The 22,388-nt window shown below is 39.9% G+C and overlaps 1 protein-coding gene across 4 annotated transcripts in view; it reads right to left on the bottom strand.

Moving 5' to 3' along the window:
* The window catches only part of edc4 (enhancer of mRNA decapping 4), a 40,820-nt gene that overhangs the window by 3,110 nt on the left and 15,322 nt on the right, over window positions 1-22,388 (bottom strand). The window contains exons 15-29 of one of the 4 annotated variants that reach the window (XM_041996701.1): window positions 20,179-20,363; window positions 19,693-19,772; window positions 17,567-17,696; window positions 17,191-17,486; window positions 16,752-16,979; window positions 15,774-15,875; window positions 15,497-15,640; window positions 14,847-14,883; window positions 12,183-12,333; window positions 11,915-12,070; window positions 9,816-9,931; window positions 9,544-9,709; window positions 4,552-4,738; window positions 3,517-3,736; window positions 2,814-2,977 (exon numbers count right to left, since the gene is read on the bottom strand). In XM_041996701.1, coding sequence (XP_041852635.1) covers window positions 2,814-2,977; window positions 3,517-3,736; window positions 4,552-4,738; window positions 9,544-9,709; window positions 9,816-9,931; window positions 11,915-12,070; window positions 12,183-12,333; window positions 14,847-14,883; window positions 15,497-15,640; window positions 15,774-15,875; window positions 16,752-16,979; window positions 17,191-17,486; window positions 17,567-17,696; window positions 19,693-19,772; window positions 20,179-20,363 — 2,362 coding nt within the window. The remainder of the gene's footprint in view (window positions 1-2,813; window positions 2,978-3,516; window positions 3,737-4,551; window positions 4,739-9,543; window positions 9,710-9,815; window positions 9,932-11,914; window positions 12,071-12,182; window positions 12,334-14,846; window positions 14,884-15,496; window positions 15,641-15,773; window positions 15,876-16,751; window positions 16,980-17,190; window positions 17,487-17,566; window positions 17,697-19,692; window positions 19,773-20,178; window positions 20,364-22,388) is intronic. The other 3 variants (XM_041996703.1, XM_041996704.1, XM_041996705.1) reach the window with 3 other exon arrangements.

Below are 22,388 nucleotides of genomic sequence, written 5' to 3'. Positions count from 1 at the left end.
ACAAGCGACAGGAAAGCTGATCAGCTGATCACCATCAGTCGTCATGATTCACGGAACAACAGAAGACGGAGTGGAAGAGCAGTCGTCAACCTCCATGGGGCGACACCCATGAGTTGTTCCATCAATGTTGTTTTTATTCTCAAATTCATCCATAGAGCTTTCTGGCTCTATGGATGAATTTTGAGGGAGTTTACAAAAAGAAAAAAAAAGAGTAGATGGGATACAAAGAAAAAAGAGAAAGGAACATAAGGAGAAGACTTCTGACGAGACACATCCGCACTTCTACCGAATAAATTATCAAACAAGAGCAAGGACACGGGAAGAACAAAGATGGAGATAATCTAAAAACTGGGAGACTATTCATGGGTTCATGTTAACTCTCTGGACAGACCAGCAGCAGGCTTGGCAGGGTCAGTACTGTTTAGCTGTTTAGATGGTGAATAATGGACGTTTCTCTGGCTTTTTTGAAGTAGGAAGGACACTTTCTATGACACAAGAGTTTATAACACATGTAGTTCTCTAAAGATGTTGATTCGGAGCTCTATGAACTTGTGAGGGTAAAAATCTGCATGTAAACATTTATTTTGTGCTAAATGAATGATGTGCATGCATAAAGTTATTTTACATTAATTGAATGTGATATTTGTGCCAAACACACGGTTGTAAGTATCCACACAAACTCACACATTGTTGCATTTGCTTGTAAATCATGTAACACAGAGCAGCAGGAGGATCAGACACAGGTGTCAGCTCAGGTCGCTCTGCATCGCTGTGATGACGACAGCCTTACGTCAGTTTTGCACTCTGTCCCTCACATATCAAAGATGTGCACATGCACACACACCCCTTTGCCTTTTTTATCCTCCTCTTTCAGAGGATACAACAAGAATATAAAAAAAAGAGTGCTCACAGACAAAAACAAACAGGGATGTATTTCCAAGTTTCAGTGGTGGTAAAAGATAACATCAACTTCTCGTGTCAAGAAGAAAAAGGTGGAGTGTTCTCTCTAGGTCAGGAAGGAGGTCCTGACCCAAGTGGAGGAGTTCAAGTGTCTCTGGGTCTTGTTCATGAGTGAGGGAAGGATGAAGCGGGAGGTCAGGCTAGACAGGCTCAGGCATCTGGTAAGAATGACTCCTGGACACCTCCTCAGGAAGGTTTTCTGGGCATGTATCACTGGGAGGTAAGACCCAGGATGCACTGGAGAGACCATGTCTCTCAGCTGGCCTGAAACACCTCAGGATTTCCTTGAAGAAGTGGCCGGAAAGAGGGAAGTCTGGATCTCTCTGCTTTGCATTCCTGCAAACTGACCCCAAATAAGCAGTGGGTGGGTGGGTGGAACATCCCAATGTTGTACTTTTTCATCTCATGAGAGTAAATATTAACTTTAGTTGGTCAAATCTAACAGAACAATTCAGACTACACTAACAGAACATACTGTAAGATACACAGTGGTGCATTTAACCGCTGGACCTTTATTTACTCCTCATTTAAAGAGAGGAAGGTATTTGAGAGCAAATCTGAGAATGTTTTAGTACTAAAGGACATGCTTTGGTCACCAGGTTAAATTGGTTTGCAGACTTGACTACAAACTTTAAACATGAGACTCATGAACACAGTGGCGTAAGGCTGGGAGACATGTCGAAAAAATCAAGTCTGATTATTTTGCACCAAATCTGATTTTCTCCCATAACACGAACAATTGAAATGATTCAAAACAAGTTTTGCTGTCATTCAGATTTTGAAACTTGAAGTGAAACTAAACATAAACATTAATAAATGCTTGTAAAGCAAAAAGCCAGCGCTGCCATTGCAAACAACAACGTAAATATTAACTCTTCCACAAAAAGTCTGGTTGCACTGTCCCAACTATCTGGGAGCTGAGAATAAATCTTACAATACGCTTCACTGACACGGCGTAACTTCAGACCAATTTAAAACATAAAAGTAATACAAAAAAAAAAAAAAGTCTTATTTGGAGCATTTTTACAAAATACTTTTAAAACATAACTGACAAATTTATGCATTAAAAAATAATAATTTTCACCTTTTGAACTGGTATGATGAAAATAAAAAAGTTTCATTATATTTAAGGTGTTTTATATAAAAAAAAGAACTTGTAAGGTGAACAAAACTGGGCTTTTCCATCATATAAAAGGCACAGTATCTTTAGTTTTAAGCAACATGACAGCATCCACCAGGCCTCTTCCTCCTCAGTGAAAATGACTCCTCTATTGTTGGTTCCATGCTAGCTGGTGTTGGTGGGCTGCTGCTGTCTTCTTGGAGGGAGCAGCTTTTCTCACTGTGGTCATGTGCACTGTGAAATTTGGTTATGTTTTGTGTGCTTCTGTGTTATAAAGGCACGGGGAGGGCTATATATGATGGGCATTTGTGGTGCACGTTAAACGGAGAGAAAAAAAAAATCCAAATTTTCATAAAAACAAATCAAATGACAAATTCTAACATATTGATAAATTTGTCCATCCCTACAATCGTGTTACAGAACAGAAACTGATGTGCAGGGCATCTCCATACAGGATCTATCACTAATAAATGTGCCAGTGGGTCTGCAGAAGGCACGGAAACAAATTTAATGCATCCCACCACAACGTGAAGGACTATCTGTCATTAACCAACTTCATGGGTCACATTTAGTCCAGGTTGTTCACAGAAACACGTCTCAAGAGAACTTTACACAGACATCATCTTCAGAGTGCTTATTTATAAACTGGAAACAACGGAAACGTTTTTCTCTGATTACTCAGACAATAACTGCAGCCACTTACAAAAAGCAACGACTATCTCAGTCTCCTTACCTGATTTTGAGCTCAGACCGGGTAGTGAGGTTGGAGGAAAGCTGCTGGATGAGCGAAAGCAGCACGGGCTGGCTGAGAGGACACGGGTGCTGACCGAACACCTGCTGCGAGTCGATGGTCTCGCACACATACAAGACCAGGTTGAGATCTGTTGCTGACAGCGCCTGTGGAGGAAGCAGAGGAGGTTTTATTCTGATCACACCTCTGAATCCTAAAGTTCATGGAAAGATCTTCCATAAGAATGTGGTATACCACGAAAAAAACTGGTTTAAGGTTAAACATTTATTCAGACCACAATACTAATAATCCACAAACGTGGCAGAGAGACGGATTTTAATAAAGTCCATCAGGCTGTTCAAGTTGTCAGTATGGATACCAAACATGGAGGACTATTGAGGAAAATGGATGAAAAAGTGGTGGAAATGTGTGGTTGATTACAACTCTGAGCAGGTTAGGAAACAAAACAACATGGGAGAAAACATAATGTATATCTACAGCACAAACACTTCACTGGTGGGACTGAAACATTTGCACTGTAATGGTTTTCTGGACCTTTTAGCCTCGGTGGACCTGCAGTATACAAAGGAATCCGAGTGTGACTGCAGCCGGTGAGTTGTGTGTCAGTGCCTGCATTCATTAGCAGTTAGAAAACAGAGGAAGCTGCAGCGAGGCGTTTGCACCTGCTTGCAAACCTGTGTGTTACCTGCTGGAAAGCCTGGTTGAGTTGGCCCTGCTGGAGGAGCTGCAGGATGCTAGCCTGCTGCGTCTGGTAGTCGAGGTGTGCTGTGGGGACGGGTGTTCCTGCCGCCGACCGCATCGCCTGCATGATGCTGGAGGTGACCACGGCCTGCTGCTCCTTCATCGCCAGACTCACTTCCCCTTTGACGATCCGCTGCACATGACTAAGAATGGACTCCTGCAGACTGAAGCCGAGCAGGGCAGGAAGTTATCCTTCAGATTTTATTCATTTCCTTCAGTGTGTCGAGTCTAATAAAAGGTGGTTCATGTTAAATTTCTTTATTTGATTATAATCTGATTTCTGTGTTCACAAAGTTTATTTGATGTACTGAAACACGGCAGCTCTGTAAAGACTGACACGGACATTTTCAAGATTTGAAACTTTTAGTTGGTCGGCCATTTCCTCTCTGCTCCGCCCCAACGATCCATAAACTCTGGAGGCCATGAAATTAATTGCACGGGGAACAAGAGACCTGATCCAGTTCATATTCTTACATTAGCCTCACGATTAAGCTTTAGTTGTTTTTACTCTCCAATCCATTACGCACCTGCTCAAAGGGCAGTGAATGAAGTCTGTGCAGGTGGCACAGACTTCTGCTGATATGCACAGCTGATACTCAAACTGTCCATGAGAGAAAAGAATGATGATCGATGCTTCAAGATAAATCCGTCAAGAACAGGACTGCTTACAAAAACAGCATAAAAAATCTGGCACCCATGAGCCCTATCACATTTATAACCAACAATTTCTGAGTAAAATTGTAAAATAGTACAAGACTGCTTGGAGTTTTAAGAGCTAAAGTGTGCACAAATTTAATTTACTTGGGCTGCACTAAACAAATCCCTCAGGTAAGATTAAATACGTTCAACTACAGTAGGATCATATGTCTAAAGTCTGTGAAAGAAGTTGACTGATAAACACAGAGGAAAAGAAAAGGACACATTAACATTTCAGTTTCACAAACCAGAACAATCAATGAGGGACGGCTCGGATACATACTTTCCCACCATCATCTGCATCTGGTGCTGGACCTCAGCCCGGACGGTAGCTGTGATGTTGTTGGCCAGCTGATCGGTGGAGCTTTGGAAGCTGTCGATCATCTGCTGGAGCTGCCCTATCATCGGGTCCCGTGTCTCCTGTTCTCTCTGCTTCCTGCTCTTCATGTGAGTCTCGAGCTGCTGGATGTCTGCGGAGATGAAAGTCAAAGGGAAAAATCTCACCGTCTTCTCACACAAACTCAGTCAAAGCTCCTCTGAGTATTGTTTTTCCACAGTAACATGGAGCGAAATGACTCAGCATGATGTTGAAGTGAGCTACACTTGTCGTTTTGGTCAATAAAAAGCATTTTATACAACAGCCTGGTAAATAACCAAATAGTAGAAGCACTGCAAGGTTGACACATAGTAAACTTGTGTTCCAACATAATACATCAATAGGAGAAAATTATGGTTTTACTAGCTTTGTTGATGGCTTAAAAAAGCAGCTACTTCCAGGATATATATTTTTAATTGTATACAACTTGGAAAGAATAAGCCATTTGCCAGTAATAAATGCAGAAATAGTAAGAAGCTAATGGTTCTTCGTGCCTTTTAGGCTTGTAAACAAAATATTGCACAAGCAGATGTTAATAAATGAGAGCATGAAGGGGTAATATACAATCCCTATATAATTTCCCTACTGTATGCTGTGCTTAAGCAGTAGCAGCTCAGACCAAAGCAAACAGCCAAAACCCAAAGTGGAACCTAAGGTGCAGCCTTTATAACAGCTCATGAATCTCTCTACAACTACAACATGACATCTCATAAAACCCCTCTGGTAGTTTAACGGAAAAATGTAGTTTATTTAGTGAAAGAGAAAACAGACTTGCACACCAACACTTATTGCCTGACTGTATGTGACATACGATAAGAAAGAAAAACTGGAAGTTCTGGTAGGATCACTAAAATGCTAACATGCACTCACTGGTGACTTCATCAGCCCACCCCTTCAATTGCTTGTTAACACAAACATCGAATCTGCCAATCAACTCATTCAGTCATGTAGACATGGTGAAGACAACTTCATGAAGCTTAAACTGAGCATCAGAATGAGGAAGAAAGGAGATATAAGCAACTTTGAATGTAACATGGTTGTTGGTCTAAGTGTTTCACAAACTGCTGATCTACTGGGATTTTACATACGACCATCTCTAGGGTTCATAGAGAATGGTCTGAAAAAGAGAAAATATCCAGTGAGCAGCAGTTGTCTGGAGCAAAATGTCTTGTTGATGTCAGAGGTCAGAGCAGAATGGGCAGACTGGTTGGAGATGATAGAAAGACAACAGGAAGTCAAATAAGCACTGGTTCCAACCAAGGTCTGCAGAACAGCATCTCTGAACACACACCACCTCCAACCTTTTAGTAGATGGGCTACAGCAGCAGAAGACCACATCGGATGCCTCCTGTCAGCGAAGAACAGGAAACTGAGGCTACAATTCACACAGACCTCACAAAAACTGGACAATAGAAGATGGAGAAATGTTGCTGGTCTGATGAGTCTCCATTTCAGCTCCACATTCAGATGGTAGCTCAGAATTTAGTGGAAACATCATGAAAACATGGATCCATCCTGCCTTGGATCAATGCTTCAGGCTGCTGCTGGTGTAATGGTGGGGGGGGGTATCTTAGTACCAATGTGACCCAGTTTAACCACCAGCCTACCTGAGTATTGTTGACCATGTCCATCCCTTTATGGCCACAGTGTAGCATCTTCTGATAATGCACCATGTCACAAAGCTCAGATCATCTCCACCTGCATTACACGACAATAACTGTGTCCAAATTCGGGGTCAACACACTTCAGAGTGCACAGACTACGTAGGTTACGGAGTGTCCTACATAGTCTGCGCACTCTGAAACCATTACATTTGTAAACTGAGACAGCCAACCTAGCCGACGAGGATTTCCTAGTGCAGCATTGTAGAACACTGACAGAAAACTAAATGCTAATGTTAATCATGTTATTATTAACAATGGTAAATTAATCATTAAATTAATTAATAAGAATTGTGATATAAAAATAAATTATATGAAATTAAATACTATAGAATGTTGTAATTATAATAATTTCTAACAATTTTACTATATTAAATTTAATTTCAGTATAATTATAGTATAATATTATTATATTAATTTACTATTAATTGACATGAGTTCACTGTCCTCCAAGTCCCAGCTCTCAGTCCAATAGAGCACCACTGGAGGTGTTCTGAGAGAAAAAAATAAGGTCCAACACGGTACTAGGAAGGTGGATGTAAGTGTAGCTAATGAGTGAATGTCTGCAGTGAAATAAGCTCAAAAGATTTTCTATTTCATCTTTAAATAACCACCTTTTTATTGTATTTCACAGTAAAAGCACAGCATCTAATATTACCGTGTTTGTATCATACGTCAAAGTGGTATCAGTGCTGGTACAAGAGCGAGTTCTAAGCTGGGTCTATAAATAACCAGCAGGGAACTGGTCTGATTTTCCAGAGCGTCACAACAGAGACATGATCTGGCATCACTTTAAATGCATCTTTCTATACTTGTTGGAACCTCTTACTAGTAAATGCAGATCTTCTGTAAAAGACCACAGTACAGTTTCTCATTTTCCCTTCGGAGTGATGCTTTAATAGGGTTATAAATGCTGCGTTTGTGAACACTTCCTGCAACCATTTCCATATACTAGATGGTGATAAATGCTGCTGATAAAGGGATCTTAAAATTCAAGCTGGGCCTACAAAAACAAGCATGTGATGTCAAAACACGTGACAGTATTATAAACATGGTGGTGTTAACATGAGGGTCAACTACCCTTTTCAGAAAGCCTAACAAATCACCTTTTGGACTCTTTCTTTTATTATAAAGCTTAGGACAAAAACAAACCCAGATCAGTGCCTTGCAGTTACATCCATGATTTAAATGTTAATAGACGCTCACAGAAATCCAGTTGGGCAAATACAAGAAGTGACATCTCTGTGCGTTTAACCAATAAATATGCAAATGATCATGAAAACTGATCATGATCATCATCAATACCCGCCATCAACGGATTTTGAAGTAATCATGATGGGTATAGTAGCTACATGACTGTGCAAATGCTAATGCAGCAGTTTCAGTCATTAAACTCTGATCATGAATTAAGTTTAAACAGAAACCTGAGACCACTGAGGCTTCTTCATTTACTGCAGGCTTGCTGCAGCTTAGCAGCTTTAGAGAATGAGTTGCCAGCAAATCAACACAGTCTGAAAAGGCATCGACACAGAAGCTGCACAATCTTTAAACTATTTTACAGGTAACGAATAAGAAGAAGAGAACATGATCAGAAGGACATCTTGTGAGCCACTTGAACTTGAAACTAAATATTTGATCTGAGCAGGCTTGGGTACGTTCACATGGCAGGTCAGATGTTTTGCTGAGAGCTGTTATTTTTTTGTGTGTGTGGTTGTTCACGTCATAACTTAACAAGACCCGACTCCCGTGTGAACATCTACAACCAGCATGTGCAGGAGACGTGAGGGCACACGCAGAACACTTTGTTTACAGAGGTAAAAATCGATGCTACACGTTAGCAGGCGTGTATAAACTTTAAAGTTGGTGTGCAATCGGAGTCGATAAAATTCTAATTTGTCGGTTTGTCCATTGTTTACATTGGATATTGCTGCGTCCCTCCTCCAATGAAGAATTGTGACATCTACCTTCATTTCAATACAAGCCAGATGAAATGGTACATGAAGGTTCAGACTGAGGTTGCTTGGGAAAAACATGGATGTTTATCTAATTTAAGACCACATACAGAAGTGGTCTGGGTCAGATTAAAATAAATAAATAAAAAAACAGATATGGATCACATATGGGCATAAAAGTCATATGTGCCTGCAGTGTGAGCGAAGCCAAAGCATCTTTGAAGCCTCATTTATAGCTCTTAGTCGTATAGACGTAGTGCTTGTTGATGCGAAGCAACATGAAGCAATACCAACAGAAACCACAGGGGCAGTGTTGTGCAGAATAGCTCACGTACGACCTACAAAATAAACAAAGAATAAGAAGAAGCTGCTTTACATTCTATAGCACGCCATCTACAGCACTACAACAGACCTGCTAGCTAACGTATTTCCAAACAATAACGCCAACTTAAAGCACGTATGGGAGAATGAGGGCAGTGACACGGATCTAACTATTTACACACTTAAAGGGAGCATAGAAAAGGTTTTGTTGTAGTCTTCAGGATCAGTTCTCCAGACTTCTAGACTTTCCAAAGCTCTTCTTTGGATGCTTCTGGCTTTTGTTCCATTCTCTGTCCAGATGATCCCACACTGCTTCAATCATGTTGAGGTCTGGGCTTGTTTTGTCACTCAGGTTTCAGCAGACAGTAGATTAATCAACTAAAGGTCCAGATCCATCTCTCTTCTTTACTGGATTTGTTCCTATTTATTAAGGACATCACTTTCAGATCCTGATTATCTCCTGTGGATAGATTTTTAGGCCTGACACTTCGTTTGTCCTCCACTTGTCCTCAAATGCTTTAAGGACACACTGCACATCATGCTGAGACAGACCAAGTTTTCAGCTAACAGGTCTTCGGGAATCACCTTGTTGCTGCTTTTTTCTTTTATTTGGCTATTCAACAGGCTGGTAGTAACCACGTGTCTAAAACTGTTTCTTTGCTAAGCTGTTTGTTATGTGTAAACCTAAGATTGGTTCACTAAGTACATCCTAAATGGTTGAATGACTCAGAGCTGAGCGTTAAGGGGCTTAAGTACAACAAAAATGGTCAGGATGATCATGGACAAGGACTGGACTGAAAATGAGTGAAAAAGCAGCCAATGCAGAAGAAAAAAATCCTAAAGAGCTATTGCTCAAGACCACTTTAAAAGATTAAAATAAACTAAACCCATTTAAAGAAAGAAGTGGGGGCACAGGACTTTTGCACAGTACAATACATATGTGGGCTTTTATTAACAAGACTTACATTCTAGCGTGCCTTGTTTGAAGCTGTCGTTGATTTGCTGAAACATGGATTGGCAGCCTCTTTCAAAGATAGGCAGCACGATGCTCTGGAAAGTGTCTTTATAGGCTGCATGGATGGGTCCCTGAATGGCTTCAGCCGCTGCTCGACCGATGGCATCTGTTGTGTTCTGAGGGACAGGAAGCAGAGACAAATTCATGTGAGATACGTATAGAAAAGCTTAACGGCTGTACTTCTTTCATTAGTTAAAGAAAAACAGATAAATAAATAAAAACCTTGGATTTGACCACTTTTATCATGTTGTCTTTCAGGGTGACCTCCACAGCAGTCAGTTTAGCAGCGATTGTGTTATTCAGCTGACCCGTCACCGGCTCCAGACTCTTGGAAATGGCTAGAGAAGGAGAAGAATTAGCAAGAGAGATTAGCTAGAAGTCTTCAATGATTAGGGGAGTGAGGCTGGAGGGTGAAAAAGAAACTCAACATCTTCAAGTTAGGGGGCAGGAGGGGCGAGGCACAGAAACATCTCTCCAGAGGCTGCCCGGCTTTAGCGTCTCAGTCCCAACTCACCTCAGTGGTCGGTGCTATATTTAACTTTTCTCACACCTGGATGATCTTTAGCATTAAATAATAATTTATTGATGCACAGTCTGCTGGACGCTCACTCACTGCATGTTTAAAAGCAGCAAAACAAAAGTATAAGATGCCAAACAGATGTCAAATTATGTAATAAGAAAAATATTAAACTTTTCTGTTATAAATTATTTTTATGCTTTATTTGCTCAGAATAACAACCTAAACTACAGAATAAACTGAAACAAAGACAGCACTGAGTGATGAGACTAAATAATGAAATTAAATTTTTTGTTCTTCCTGAGTATGGACACAAACTTCACGTTTTCAATCCGAAGACGTGCACGACTAATCACACTAAGAGACTTAAAAATGGAGATGTCCAACATTTGACAGATGCTGTGAGAGGATGCATTTAAAGCCGTTTCCTCCTTTATTTTGATGTGGACAGCAGCGGAGCAGATATACACACGAGAGAAAAACAACTTTCCCCAGAGTGACTTTACATTTAAATAAAAAGAAACAGAAGTGTTTCTTTTTATGCATAATTGTGAGGCTTGGGAACAAAACAAAACCAAAAGAATAATAAACTTAGATTTATTAAGAGTTCAGCTGTATTAAAATAAGAGAATTTAAAAGATATTAGGTGCTGTCACTGGTCGACAGCATTCAGTGTGCAAATACTTCACACATAACAGTGCTATCAGCAATACTATATATTAAATAATCCTTAAAAAAATACTAAAGATATTTTTTTCTGAAAATACATAATTTAATAAATAAAATATAATTTAAAATAAGTTAGAAAAAAATTAAAGTACCTAAAACAAAAGCTGTAACCCAGCACTCCAGAGAGGGAGAAGTGTTTACACAACCATGTATAAAATATCTAAAGGGTGAAATGACTCAATACCACCATCATCTGGAGGGAAGAGAGGACACCAGAAAAAAATGCCTGGTGTGTTCATCTGGTCCAGGAGTGCCCAAGTCCGGTCCTCGAGATCTACCATCCTGCAACTTTTAGATGCAACCCTTCTTCAACACACTTGAATCAAATGACTGGCTCGTTACCAGGCCTCTGCAGAGCTGAATGACATGCAGATGACATTTGATTCAAGCGTGTTGGAGAAGGGTTACATCTAAAAGTTGCAGGATGGTAGATCTCGAGGACCGAACTTGGGCACCCCTGATCTGGTCAATAAAATGGTTTTTACTGAAAAGTCTTTAATATTTGGGAAATTAGACTGGAAATCAGCCACACATCCAACACCAAGAGTGGGAAATCCTTACGAGGTTACGCTGACCGGAATACGGGGAAAGGGGTTTGTGGAAGTGGGAATCTGGGACCATTTCACCTCTAATTAATACCGTGACTGTGAGACTATAGATGGACGATAATGTTGAGGTACTTCTTTCATAACTTTATAGTTCTTATTCAGTTTTGCTGCTTACTAAACTTACATCTCTGAATGTATTGTTTCTGTTTCCTCTTCAGCCTCTCCAACCAGGACTACTTACACTTTTAATGATCTGACCTTCTCTTATATCTCATGTATGCTCTACCACATGAACTGTTTTTACTAAATAAAAAATGAAATGGTGGGCACATCAGAGCTGTGAAACCCAGAACCTGTAAGCGTAACAGACTGATAATCACATCACACCATATAAATAATACAAGTTTTTTTCCAGTTCGATACGTGAGGCCAAAACTGATCAGCAGATTTACTGCACATATAAATCAGAAACCAGTTGTGAATTTCACACATCACTTTCTTTGCTCTGTGTGTGTGTTTGTTCTTACTTTGTGGGACCGTTTTCTTCATCTCCTCTCGCAGCACTTTGTCCATCCTGTTGGTGAGCGCTGCGCTGAGAGCGTGGCTGAGCTGCTGGCTGAGCTGCTCCTGAAGCTGCTGGTGGCAGTTCTGGCTTTCGGCCAGGACTCGTTCTAGTCTGCGGTCTGAGGTCGTAACAAGTCAAGGCTCCAAAGAACACAGTGAGGAAGCTCACCATTATTATGGCTAAAATTTATTTATCTTGGTTTCATGTGAGGTAATACAACGGAAGGATACGCTCTTGTTCCTGATGTTTAATCAGGACGTGCTCAACCTGAGCCATAATGGCGCTGGGCATGGTCTCAGTCAGCCCCCACAGTTCAGTTAACTCCCTCTGCTGGGCGCGCAGCAGCATCAGCAGCTCGTCCTGTGAATCTGCGCTGAACTGCTGAACAGATGGAAAGAAAACTTACAGCAACAGAGACAATGAGAACAAAACAGAAAAATACTCCTGAAATAATATGACAGTTAAATATCTACAGGAAAATAAATGAAGTTGCACTCCTGCTGTACAAACATTAAAGCCCGACCGATATTGATTTTTTGAGGTTGATGCCGATATGTTAACAGATTAATCAGCTGATTAATGAAAAATACATGTATGAATAAAATAACTTACATTTTTTTATTTTAAATTTGCATTGTGAGGTCTTTCTATGAAGCATGCATTAATATAGCTACCAGTGGTACTGATGAATTTATATATATATATATATATATATATATATATTTTAACACTATGTTTAAACCTGCATTGCAGCAAGACGAATGATGGTCTGTGTTGTGCCAAAAAAATTTGAGGCTTTATTGGTATAAGGTTCCAGTTGACAATGTGATATATATAATTCATTTTTTTTTAATCCTATTTATTTTGAATTACAGAATTTTCATAATATTGCTGGAGCTGACTGAAGAGGACAGAAAAAAGGAGAATAGTGATCAGAAGTAAAAAAAAAAAAAAAGAGAGAGAGAAATAAAATAAAGGAGACAGATACAACAGATCCAACCTAACTGCACACAACCAACTACTACACCTGTACAGAAACACAACAGATAACTTCCTACAGCTTTTACAAGACAGCAAAGCTGACAATCATCAGGACTTCCTAAGATAAAAAACAAAAAACAAAACAACAGCCAAAGTACCATAAACACAAAAACATTTATACACTAAAAGTGTATAAACCCACTAGACAACTCCATGACTGTGTCAGCATGCAGAGGATGAGGAATGAGGAGTGAGCAGAGATGAGTGCTACTGTGCAAATGTGACCACGCCTCCACGGAGGCTAGAGGCAGGCCCAGAGACCCGGGGTGTCAGCAGCAATCCTGCAGCACAAACCCAAGCCACCCCACCATGAAGACCACCCCAGACCCACCCAGAGGTTAGAAGAAGACCCTGGCCAGAGCCCCCCGCGGTCAGGGGCAAGATCAGCAACCGCCAACACTGCCATGCACCGGCCATCCAGGGCCCTGAGCCCCAAGAGCCCAGAAGCGCTCTAAAAACCAGAGATGGTTTTCTCAGATGTCAAAACATGTCATCTTTAACAGAGTTGCATTTTAAATATATTATGGTCACAAATAGTCTGGCACTTATGTTCCTCCACAACAACACACACAGTAAGTTGTTACAGCCCGAGTCACCATCTGGTATTTTCTGTGAAACTAAGAGTGACAGGACGTCATGATTTTTTTGGCTGTTGTACGTTGTAAGCCATAATCAAAATTATAACTAATAAATGCTTGAAATAGCTCACTTTGCATATGATGAGTCTATATAATTTATTACTTTCCCCTTGTAAGTTGAATTACTGAAATAAATTAAGTTTTGCACGATAATCTATTTTTTTTAGTCTCACCTGTATACCAGGACATAGAAACTGGAGCAGATGAAGGAATTCAGCCATCATCATTTTTAACATTTATACCAATGTGCTTTTCTTTCCGTGACATTTCAAAATATTCTTGGTGCTGAAACACAATTTTACATAGTCCTAAGGAGAGGACATGCTGGGAGAAGAAAGACCTTCCAGCGGCATTAAGGGTGCCCCAACTGATTGGCTGATTTTCATCCTTTATAACTTGACCAGTGGTCACTAAAAAGTCTGATCAGAGGGACTTTTTGTTTATTTTATTTAGCTTGTCTTTTAGGAAACTGCACCACCAACAAGTCTGTGTGCAACCATAAATTTGATAAATATTTCTAAACAAGTTCTGGCTCGTCTAAAAAGAACAATGGACAATGTAATGGAGTCTAATTTCTCGACAGTTGTAGCTGTATACGTAAGACACCGATAATATAGACACAGCTCTCACTTTTCTCTCACAAATTAAAAACACAACTCATCAAAATCCCTGAATCAGTCAAACGTGGTGCAATCAAAGGATAACAGGAGACAGCACACAGCAGCAGTACTCGAGTGAAACAGTGAAACCGTTTTAGGACTAATTTAAGTTACATTAAATGATGTTGTTAGCTGAGTAAACTGTTCTGTAAGCTGTTTTCAGTTAAGACCAACCTTTATTTAGGAGTGATATGATGGACATTTTGCCTAGTGACACATCAGCAGCTCTCAAATCACGGCTTATTCGTCTTTGTAAGTAGAATAATAATATTATACTCATTTAAAAAGGTTATATTAAAAATCAAATACACCATGTGATCAGAATCAGCTGATCCAGCTTCAGGTATTGGTGACCGTCCCAAAAAAATCCGATCTCAGCACCCTGAGCTGATATTCAGTTTGAGTTCAAAACAAATCTTTCAAAGATAAAAAAAACAAAACAACAAAAAAAAAAAAAAACAAACCAAACACTTGAGTGTTTATTAAAATATTTGGGCAGTAAATTCACACAAAGACAAAGTAAAAAAGACGGACTGATACTTTTTAGAAATCCTACCTGACCAGGATCCATCTGTCTGGACTGAGACGACTCGCTGCAGACAGAAGAAGTTACAAGTTATTAAAGCTAATAATAAAGTGGTGCATTCAACTGTAATACTCAGATCAAGCAAATAATTTGTACTTATTGTGTATAATAGAATTTCATGGTATTTTGTACTATTTTATATAGACTAGCTTGATTATTACAGGAACTTATATCAACTCCAAGAGGCTACAATATCTAATGTTTGGCCTAAACTGCGGTTTTATAATTACATTACGATGAAATGGGTTGGGATGACCGAGGAGATGTTCAATACTTTGTCAGATTTGCTCTCCTGCTTCTTTGTGGGAGAATAAAATGCATGAATAGTTTCTTTTTTTTTTTTTTTTTTTTTTTTAAATCAAGCGTGGTAAAAAAAAAATCTTAAAATACACCAAGCCGCTTCACTTATCACTCCATAAATGATCAACTGGAAAAATACAAGTTTTCTCAGACTAGTTAGCCACCTAACTCCATCGCTAGTTGTAGAGACATCAACACTGCAGATATTTAACACTATGCATAAACATGAAAAACTGGAAAACAGAAACATTTTCATTGAGCTAGATTTCACGTCATGTCTCTGAATTACGATTTTTCTCTGAAATCTCATTAAAACGCACCCGTCGTCCTTCCTGATCTTCCTCTTTACTTTAGGCGAGCCTCGTGGGGACATCTTCCAGTCCTTAACTGGTATTCTGTGAGAAGAGCGAGAGCCACAGTTTCCAGAAGATGACGCCAGACTGGCCACCTCGTCATCAGGATCACTAAATTAAACACAAAGACATCAACTTTAAACTGCTGTAGCCTCGGCACAGTGGATGCTCAGAAGTTCACCAAACTGACTGATCTCAGCAGCCTGGAATGAGAAAATTCAGAGGAAGAGATGGTTTGTGTTACCTCTGCTCAGCGCCGCCGTCCTGACTGTCGTTCTGCGTGAGATGATAGGAGCGCCGGTGATAAGATGAGCTCAAGTGCCTTTCCTTCGACTCTTCTCTTGAACTGCAGCACAAACACGTCAAGTCAATCACAACAGCAATTAAACGCACAGGACAACACTTCAGATAATGAAGCTTAAAAAAAACATTTAATATTTTTCTGTGCTGATTTATTGATATGACAACTAAATCAAAATAACTAAATATGTACTAAACCTTGTGCAACAATTTTCCCACTGCATGCTCTTTACTGTGTTTATCACAGAATAAAAGCTAATTCAAGGTTTCCACAAACACATGCTCATGCGGTCACGTTGACTCCATGTGACCACATGTCGCCCACAAGGAAATTGCTGTAATCCAAGTCCAGGGTGGCCTCTTACATTTGGACCATTTCTGGCCCATGTAACACTTGCAGGTGCCATAACTGAGCTGTAAGTGCCAAAGTATCCTAGCTTAGACCTAAATGTGTCTGATATCTGGGAAACAACTCACAGCTGCAGCCCAAAAAAAAAGGACAATACTTCATCAGATTCCTTTGAACAACAGATCATATGTCAGTTTAACCTGACCTGGTCAGATTGCTGTCTCAAAAGTAGTTTTCTCACATGAAAACTGAATATTTTCAAGAGAAAGTTCGGGAATTTTGGTGCAGTCGTCCTCCAGCTGCTCTTTACACAATCATACCACAGCTGGAGGTTTTCTGCTTGAGATGGGAACTTTTTCTTTTAATTACTACTTTTGTAACTCATCTTTATTTCCTTCTAAAGGCATAACTTTCCTTCTTAATATATTTTAAGCAGGATAATTACATAACAGATTAATCTCTAATAAAACTATAGTATAATGTATTGGCCTTAAAAATCGATTCACTTGCAAAAGAAGCTTTCAAAAAATCTTTCACAGGGAGATGTTTTTAATTATATGTGAGATTACTGACCACTCTCCAAGCCCATTGTCTCTGAGACTGTTCCTGGTTTCCCTGGTGATGTCTGGTGCAGCCGGCCAAGCTGTGTGGCTAACGTTGCCATCCGAGGAGCTTCCTCCTACCCCGGGGTTTTCCTGGGATAATGCGTTCTCAAGTAGAGATGGGGTGCTGCTTAGTCTGGACTCAGAGTCTGCTGAACCTACTGGCACGTCTGCTCCTCCAAGTTCAAGAGGCAACAAGCTGTGAGAGGAAATGGGATTGTGTGGGTCATCTTAAAGTCTGAAACGTGGAAAATGTGCCAGGAAATAACCACAAAAATAAAATAGAAAAATTAATAAAATAGAAAAAAAAAAGATGAAAGTGTGGCGTTAATTACGAGTGATTAAAAAAATAAGTTTAGTCTATGACATGAAACAATTGACACTGATGCTTTGTCTTTATTTTCTTGTACCTGTTGCTGTTGGCTGTGCGTGGTGAGGTCAGCAGGTGCAGAGCAGAGGCAGCAGAAGCCATACTGTCCGTCTGCAGGGCAGACAGAGGTAAGGACTCCAGGTTTGACACAAGTCCACGCTGCAGCTGCAGCGTCTGCGATGCAATCTCTGGCATGTCCTGAGACATGGCCGTGGAGGCTGAGGAGATGACATCAGGGGAACGGGCCCTAGTTGGAGAGGCCAGAGGTGGCAGCAGGGGAGAATCCAGGACCTGAGGGTTGTCGAGTGCCAGAGGACCACCAGGGGATGCCAAAGCCTGGAGAAGGAGACAAGGAGCGTACTGAAAGAGGTCACTATAAAGATGAGACGGGAAGTTGGAAGTGTCTCGGCTCTTACCGGTAGGTTTTCTAGTCCAGACAGCAGCACAGCAGAAGCAGTCCTTGGACTGCTGGTGGAGGTAGAAAGACCCAGACTGCTGCCACTGTTGTCTCCTCTGCTGGGACTCTGGCTGACATCATCCATCGCTCTGTATAGACGAAGAAAGACATGCATGTCTACATGTACATCCACAAACAAAAAACAACAGTCTGATTCACAGCTCAGATTCACAGTTTAAAGTAGATGTTTACTTTTTATTGCAAATAAAAACAAATCACTTCTATCCAAGTGGCGTTGCTACTTTTAGAAATATATGGTCTTTATGAAATGCATCTATTTCATAAACGAGAGGAACCACAGGTATTTTTGGTACATCACTGCACATAAAACACTGCATTTATAAGTTCTTGTCCAACTCTATTGTTGGGCAAGTTCAGTTACAGCCTAGTTCAAGGATCACCAACTCCGGACCTCTTGGGCCAGGGTCCTGCAGGTTTTAGATGTTTCCCTGCTGAGACATACCTGACTTAAATGACATGGTTCTCCAACAGCTTGTTGTCAAGCACCTGCACAAGCCTCTTTATGACCCATTGATTTAGAAATCATCTGGATAATAGATTTATTCTTTTTGTATAACTGGGTAAAGACTGTGTACAGCTTGAGGATCACCATCTTGTGATCTGCTGGTACTTTCTAATTAATGGGTCACAACTGTAATGGTCTGCAGGAAACTTTTGATTTAAAACAAATCTAGATTATCATAAAAATGTTTTTTGTTTTTAGTGTTTCTACATCTGTCCCTCAGTCCTGGGCTACGACAGGAGTGTCCAAAGTCGGTCCTCGAGGGCCGCTGTCCTGCAGATTTTCAGTGTTTCCTGCTTCAACACACCTGACTCAAATTAAAGAGATCCAACAGCCTATTAAGTTTTGCACAATGACTCAGTAATTTGAGTCAGGTGGTTTTGGGGTAGGGACACATAGAAAACCTGCAGGATTGTGGCCCTCGAGGATCGGAGCTGGACACCCCTGGGCTACGTCGAAGAAAATATACAAGTTTAGCAAAATACGTTAAGTCGCTTTTAAGAAGCAAAAGTATCGCTTACTCCATAAGGCTCAGGGACATCTATAAACTTACTTTCTGAATATAACACTGGCTGGATATTTCAGGCAAACTTTCCAGGAATGGGAATGCACTTTAGTTTTTTTGTCCACCTACTTCCTACAAAATCCAAATAATTTCAGGCATCAGATTTGAAAGGTACATCCTAAAGTGTTACCGTTATTTGATGGACATGTTATATTTATTATTGGGCTTAAATGTCATTTCCCTGCTCTGTGGCCCTGCTAATATGCTGTTTAAACCACATGGAGACTTCACTTTCTCAGTACACCACCGACAAAGCAACGGTGAAGGCACACACTGATGTTTTAAACCAGTGTGGATATTCTAACATCAAATTTGAATAGAATCTGGAGTAAAATCTTATTTGAACTATTAAATATAAACAATTTATTAAACAAGCGGAAATAAGTTATTGACCCAGAAGTCAGATATATTTACATCTTTAATGTTGAAAATTGATATATGAAAAGAGATTTAAGTAATTTAACTGTGAAATGGAATAAAAATCAAGATAGCAGAGAATTTCCACTTACTTTTGTTTAAACTTGTCCTGTCCAGCACTGTAGGAGAATAATGGTCTGGTTTTATGGGTTTAAGGCTCCTTTTGATAATCTCGTTTTATATATATAATTTTATTTCTTTTCAGAATCTTGCTGGACCTAACTGGAGGGGATAATAATAACACTGATAATCTCATTTTTTATTTCTATATTTATTCAAATATGCTATTTTATCTTATTTATTTGGATTTATGGAATTTATGGAATCTTCCTGGACCGGACAGCACAAAAAAAGTAAAAAGGAAAGTAGAAAAAAAAGCAAGAGGAGATAAAGATACTGTGGATAGAAGCAAGAAGCCTTCAATCCCACCTACCACCAGACAACCAACAACTTACACAACACTTACTTTTTCCAGCTGCAGTTTTATGTATCAAAAATGCAAATTAACTGGAAATTTTAAAACCTATAAATACTAGGCACATTACTATCTTATCCCTGTAATCCACTCAGAAAAGCTCACCTGTTAGTCGAGTCAGAGTTGCTGCTGATGCCCGTCACGACGGTCAGACTGCTGGCGCTGCTGCCAGGAGATGCCGGTACCTAAACGGAGACAAAAACACGACACACAGGGAGTAAACCAAAGATCTGGAAAATCATCTATAAGCTCTCAAACTGAACAAAAAGGGACACACAACATCCAGTTACTGATGAATTACACTTACAAAAAAGTTAGAGAAACCTTGGAATTTTTTTAAAAGGACAGACATCATCATGAAATACATATAAAAATAAAGCTGCAGACTAAAAATAACTTCACTTTGTATAGGCTGCCCATTAACGGTGTAATGGGCTCCTGTCTGTTTTGTGTTGCTACTGGCACTCAATAAATATGTGGGAGGAAGTGTTATTCATTGGCAAGATGTTGCTAGGAGACAAACAATAACATGCATGGTGCACAGTGTTCGTTTCCTGAAGCTTGAAAAAATAAAAATAATAAAATCTGTACCGAAGTGCTTGGTGTCATGAAGGCATCTGGAGTCATCAGTTTGGGCATCGACCCACCATCGTTGCCCGAGTTTGCCAGGAAGTCGGAAGGAGCAGGAAGTGATGGGATCTTTCTCAGGTCAGTCTGGGAGCCACTTCCAGATTCCTTATCAGAGCTCTGGTCGGTGAGATGGTCTGAAAAACCTGCTGAAAAAAAAAATATAAAAAGCACATTTTATACAGCATACACTCTTCAATGACACCAGCCAGATTACAGCAGCGACTTGCCTGCATTCGTTGACTAGTGTGGCTCCCCTTATCTTAACCAAAACCAAAGAACTGATTACTAATTTTAGAGGTTTAGATTGAACATTAAGTCGGCAGGAATCATGGTGAAAAGATTCAAATTGTCCAGAACTGCAGGTACTTGGGAACAGTCTTTTAAGAATTTAAGAAGAACACAAACCGTATTATCAAGCGAGTTCACCAGAGTGCATCTGTTAATGAGGCTCAACATGTCTGAGATCTATATAACCTCTACCAGTACAAATTACTGGTGCGCAGTGGGAAGACCTGAGCTCTCTATAATAGTCCAGAAGGCTAATATCATTATTAGCCTACCAGACCAGGTACTGGTGAGGGAATTCTCCTTTGTGCCCTCTGGCCGACATTATTATGCTCCTGCTTGAAGAAGATAAAGATTTTAATTCCTCCAGCTATCAAGCTACTGAACACTTTCTGCTTTTAAGTCCCTACTTCTATTAAGCTCGTTGTTTTTATTGTTTCATTGTGCAGCACTTTGGGAAATCTCAGGTTGTAGTAAATGTGCTATGTAAATAAAATTGACATTGTGGAAACGTTCTCAATGAACCATCTGATCAGTTCGTCAACATGCTCGCTCGACTTGCTGCAGCGTTAAAAATGTGCCACAATTCCAACCATGACAGGCTTGGACAAAATTTATTTTCTACATAGAAAGCACTCTAAAATTATTTTCACCATGTTAACTGACATATGCGGAAACTGGCTAGGCTAGCTGCAGCAGGACATACATTGAAAAAGAGAGATCCCCAACTGCTAGCCCTGCAAAATTAAACAAAGATTAACAATTTTACCGATAGAGAACGCGCACAGACCTCCTCAACACACAGAATTATGGAAGTATTCACCATTTTGGATGTATCCGTGGTCTGTTTACATCGGTTCAGCAGTGGCTCTCGTCTTTTAAATCTCTGTATTATTTAGAATTCCTGACGAGTATTTAATCTTATAATTTTTTTCCTGATCATGTACTTGGCTGCAGCAGCAGCTTCATGATCAGCGGGCAAAAAGGAAATTAACCAGTTGATATTCATCATTTGTTTCTGTGCAGTGAATACATTGGATAAACGCATCCCAATGGACTTCTGCAGAAACTTTTCCAGGTGATGAGCTTCAGGCTGACCGAGGTTTGGATATAAAGGGCAGTTTGGGCTTCATGTTAGGAGAAGTATAGATGGCTGCATTAACAAAGTGTCAGCTATGAACAGGATGATGAGAGAACAGGTGAGGTGGTACACCTGAGAATTCATGTAGAAAGAGTTAGTGGCTGCAGATGCAATGAGTATGTGATTCTAAATGAAACGATACAGATCTGGATGAAACTCCCATGTGCAGATGAGAAGATCTCTTTCCTCCACCAGGCTGTGATGGTTTGTTCTATAATTATGAGTCCCAGTGTTGTTCTGCTGGACATTCAGTCACAACATTCAGGACTGTTCACTCTTTCGGATGGTTCAGAGTGATCTGCCATCAGTTCCACTTTTTTTGTTTATTTTATTGTTCTTGTAATAAATAACTTCCTCATTTTTTATTGCTTTATATTTTTACACCTTTATCTTAAATAGGATGTCTTAAATGAAAACTGAATATTTATATGTCTTTCCCTTTTATAAAACCCAGAATATATTTATTTATCAGAAATGAATCTACAAAGATAAACAGTTTATTTGATTTTAGAATCAAAACATCACAATCGCTGTTTATTAACATACAAGTGATCAGTGTGATGCTTTGTAAACTAAAAGGTTTTAATCCATCTGTTTGTAAAATGGACATTTAATGATCGGTAGTCTCACTGTCTCAATCTCACCGATGTTTGAGACTGAAAAAGGTAACAAAGCGTCTGAACCTGAACTTCCTTCATTGCTCAGCAGATTGTACTGATCCAAGTTATTACAAGTTGATACGAGT

This window comes from Melanotaenia boesemani, chromosome 10 (genome assembly GCF_017639745.1).
Source record: "Melanotaenia boesemani isolate fMelBoe1 chromosome 10, fMelBoe1.pri, whole genome shotgun sequence".
Lineage (NCBI taxonomy): Eukaryota > Metazoa > Chordata > Actinopteri > Atheriniformes > Melanotaeniidae > Melanotaenia > Melanotaenia boesemani.
This window is presented reverse-complemented; position numbering and strand designations above follow the sequence as displayed.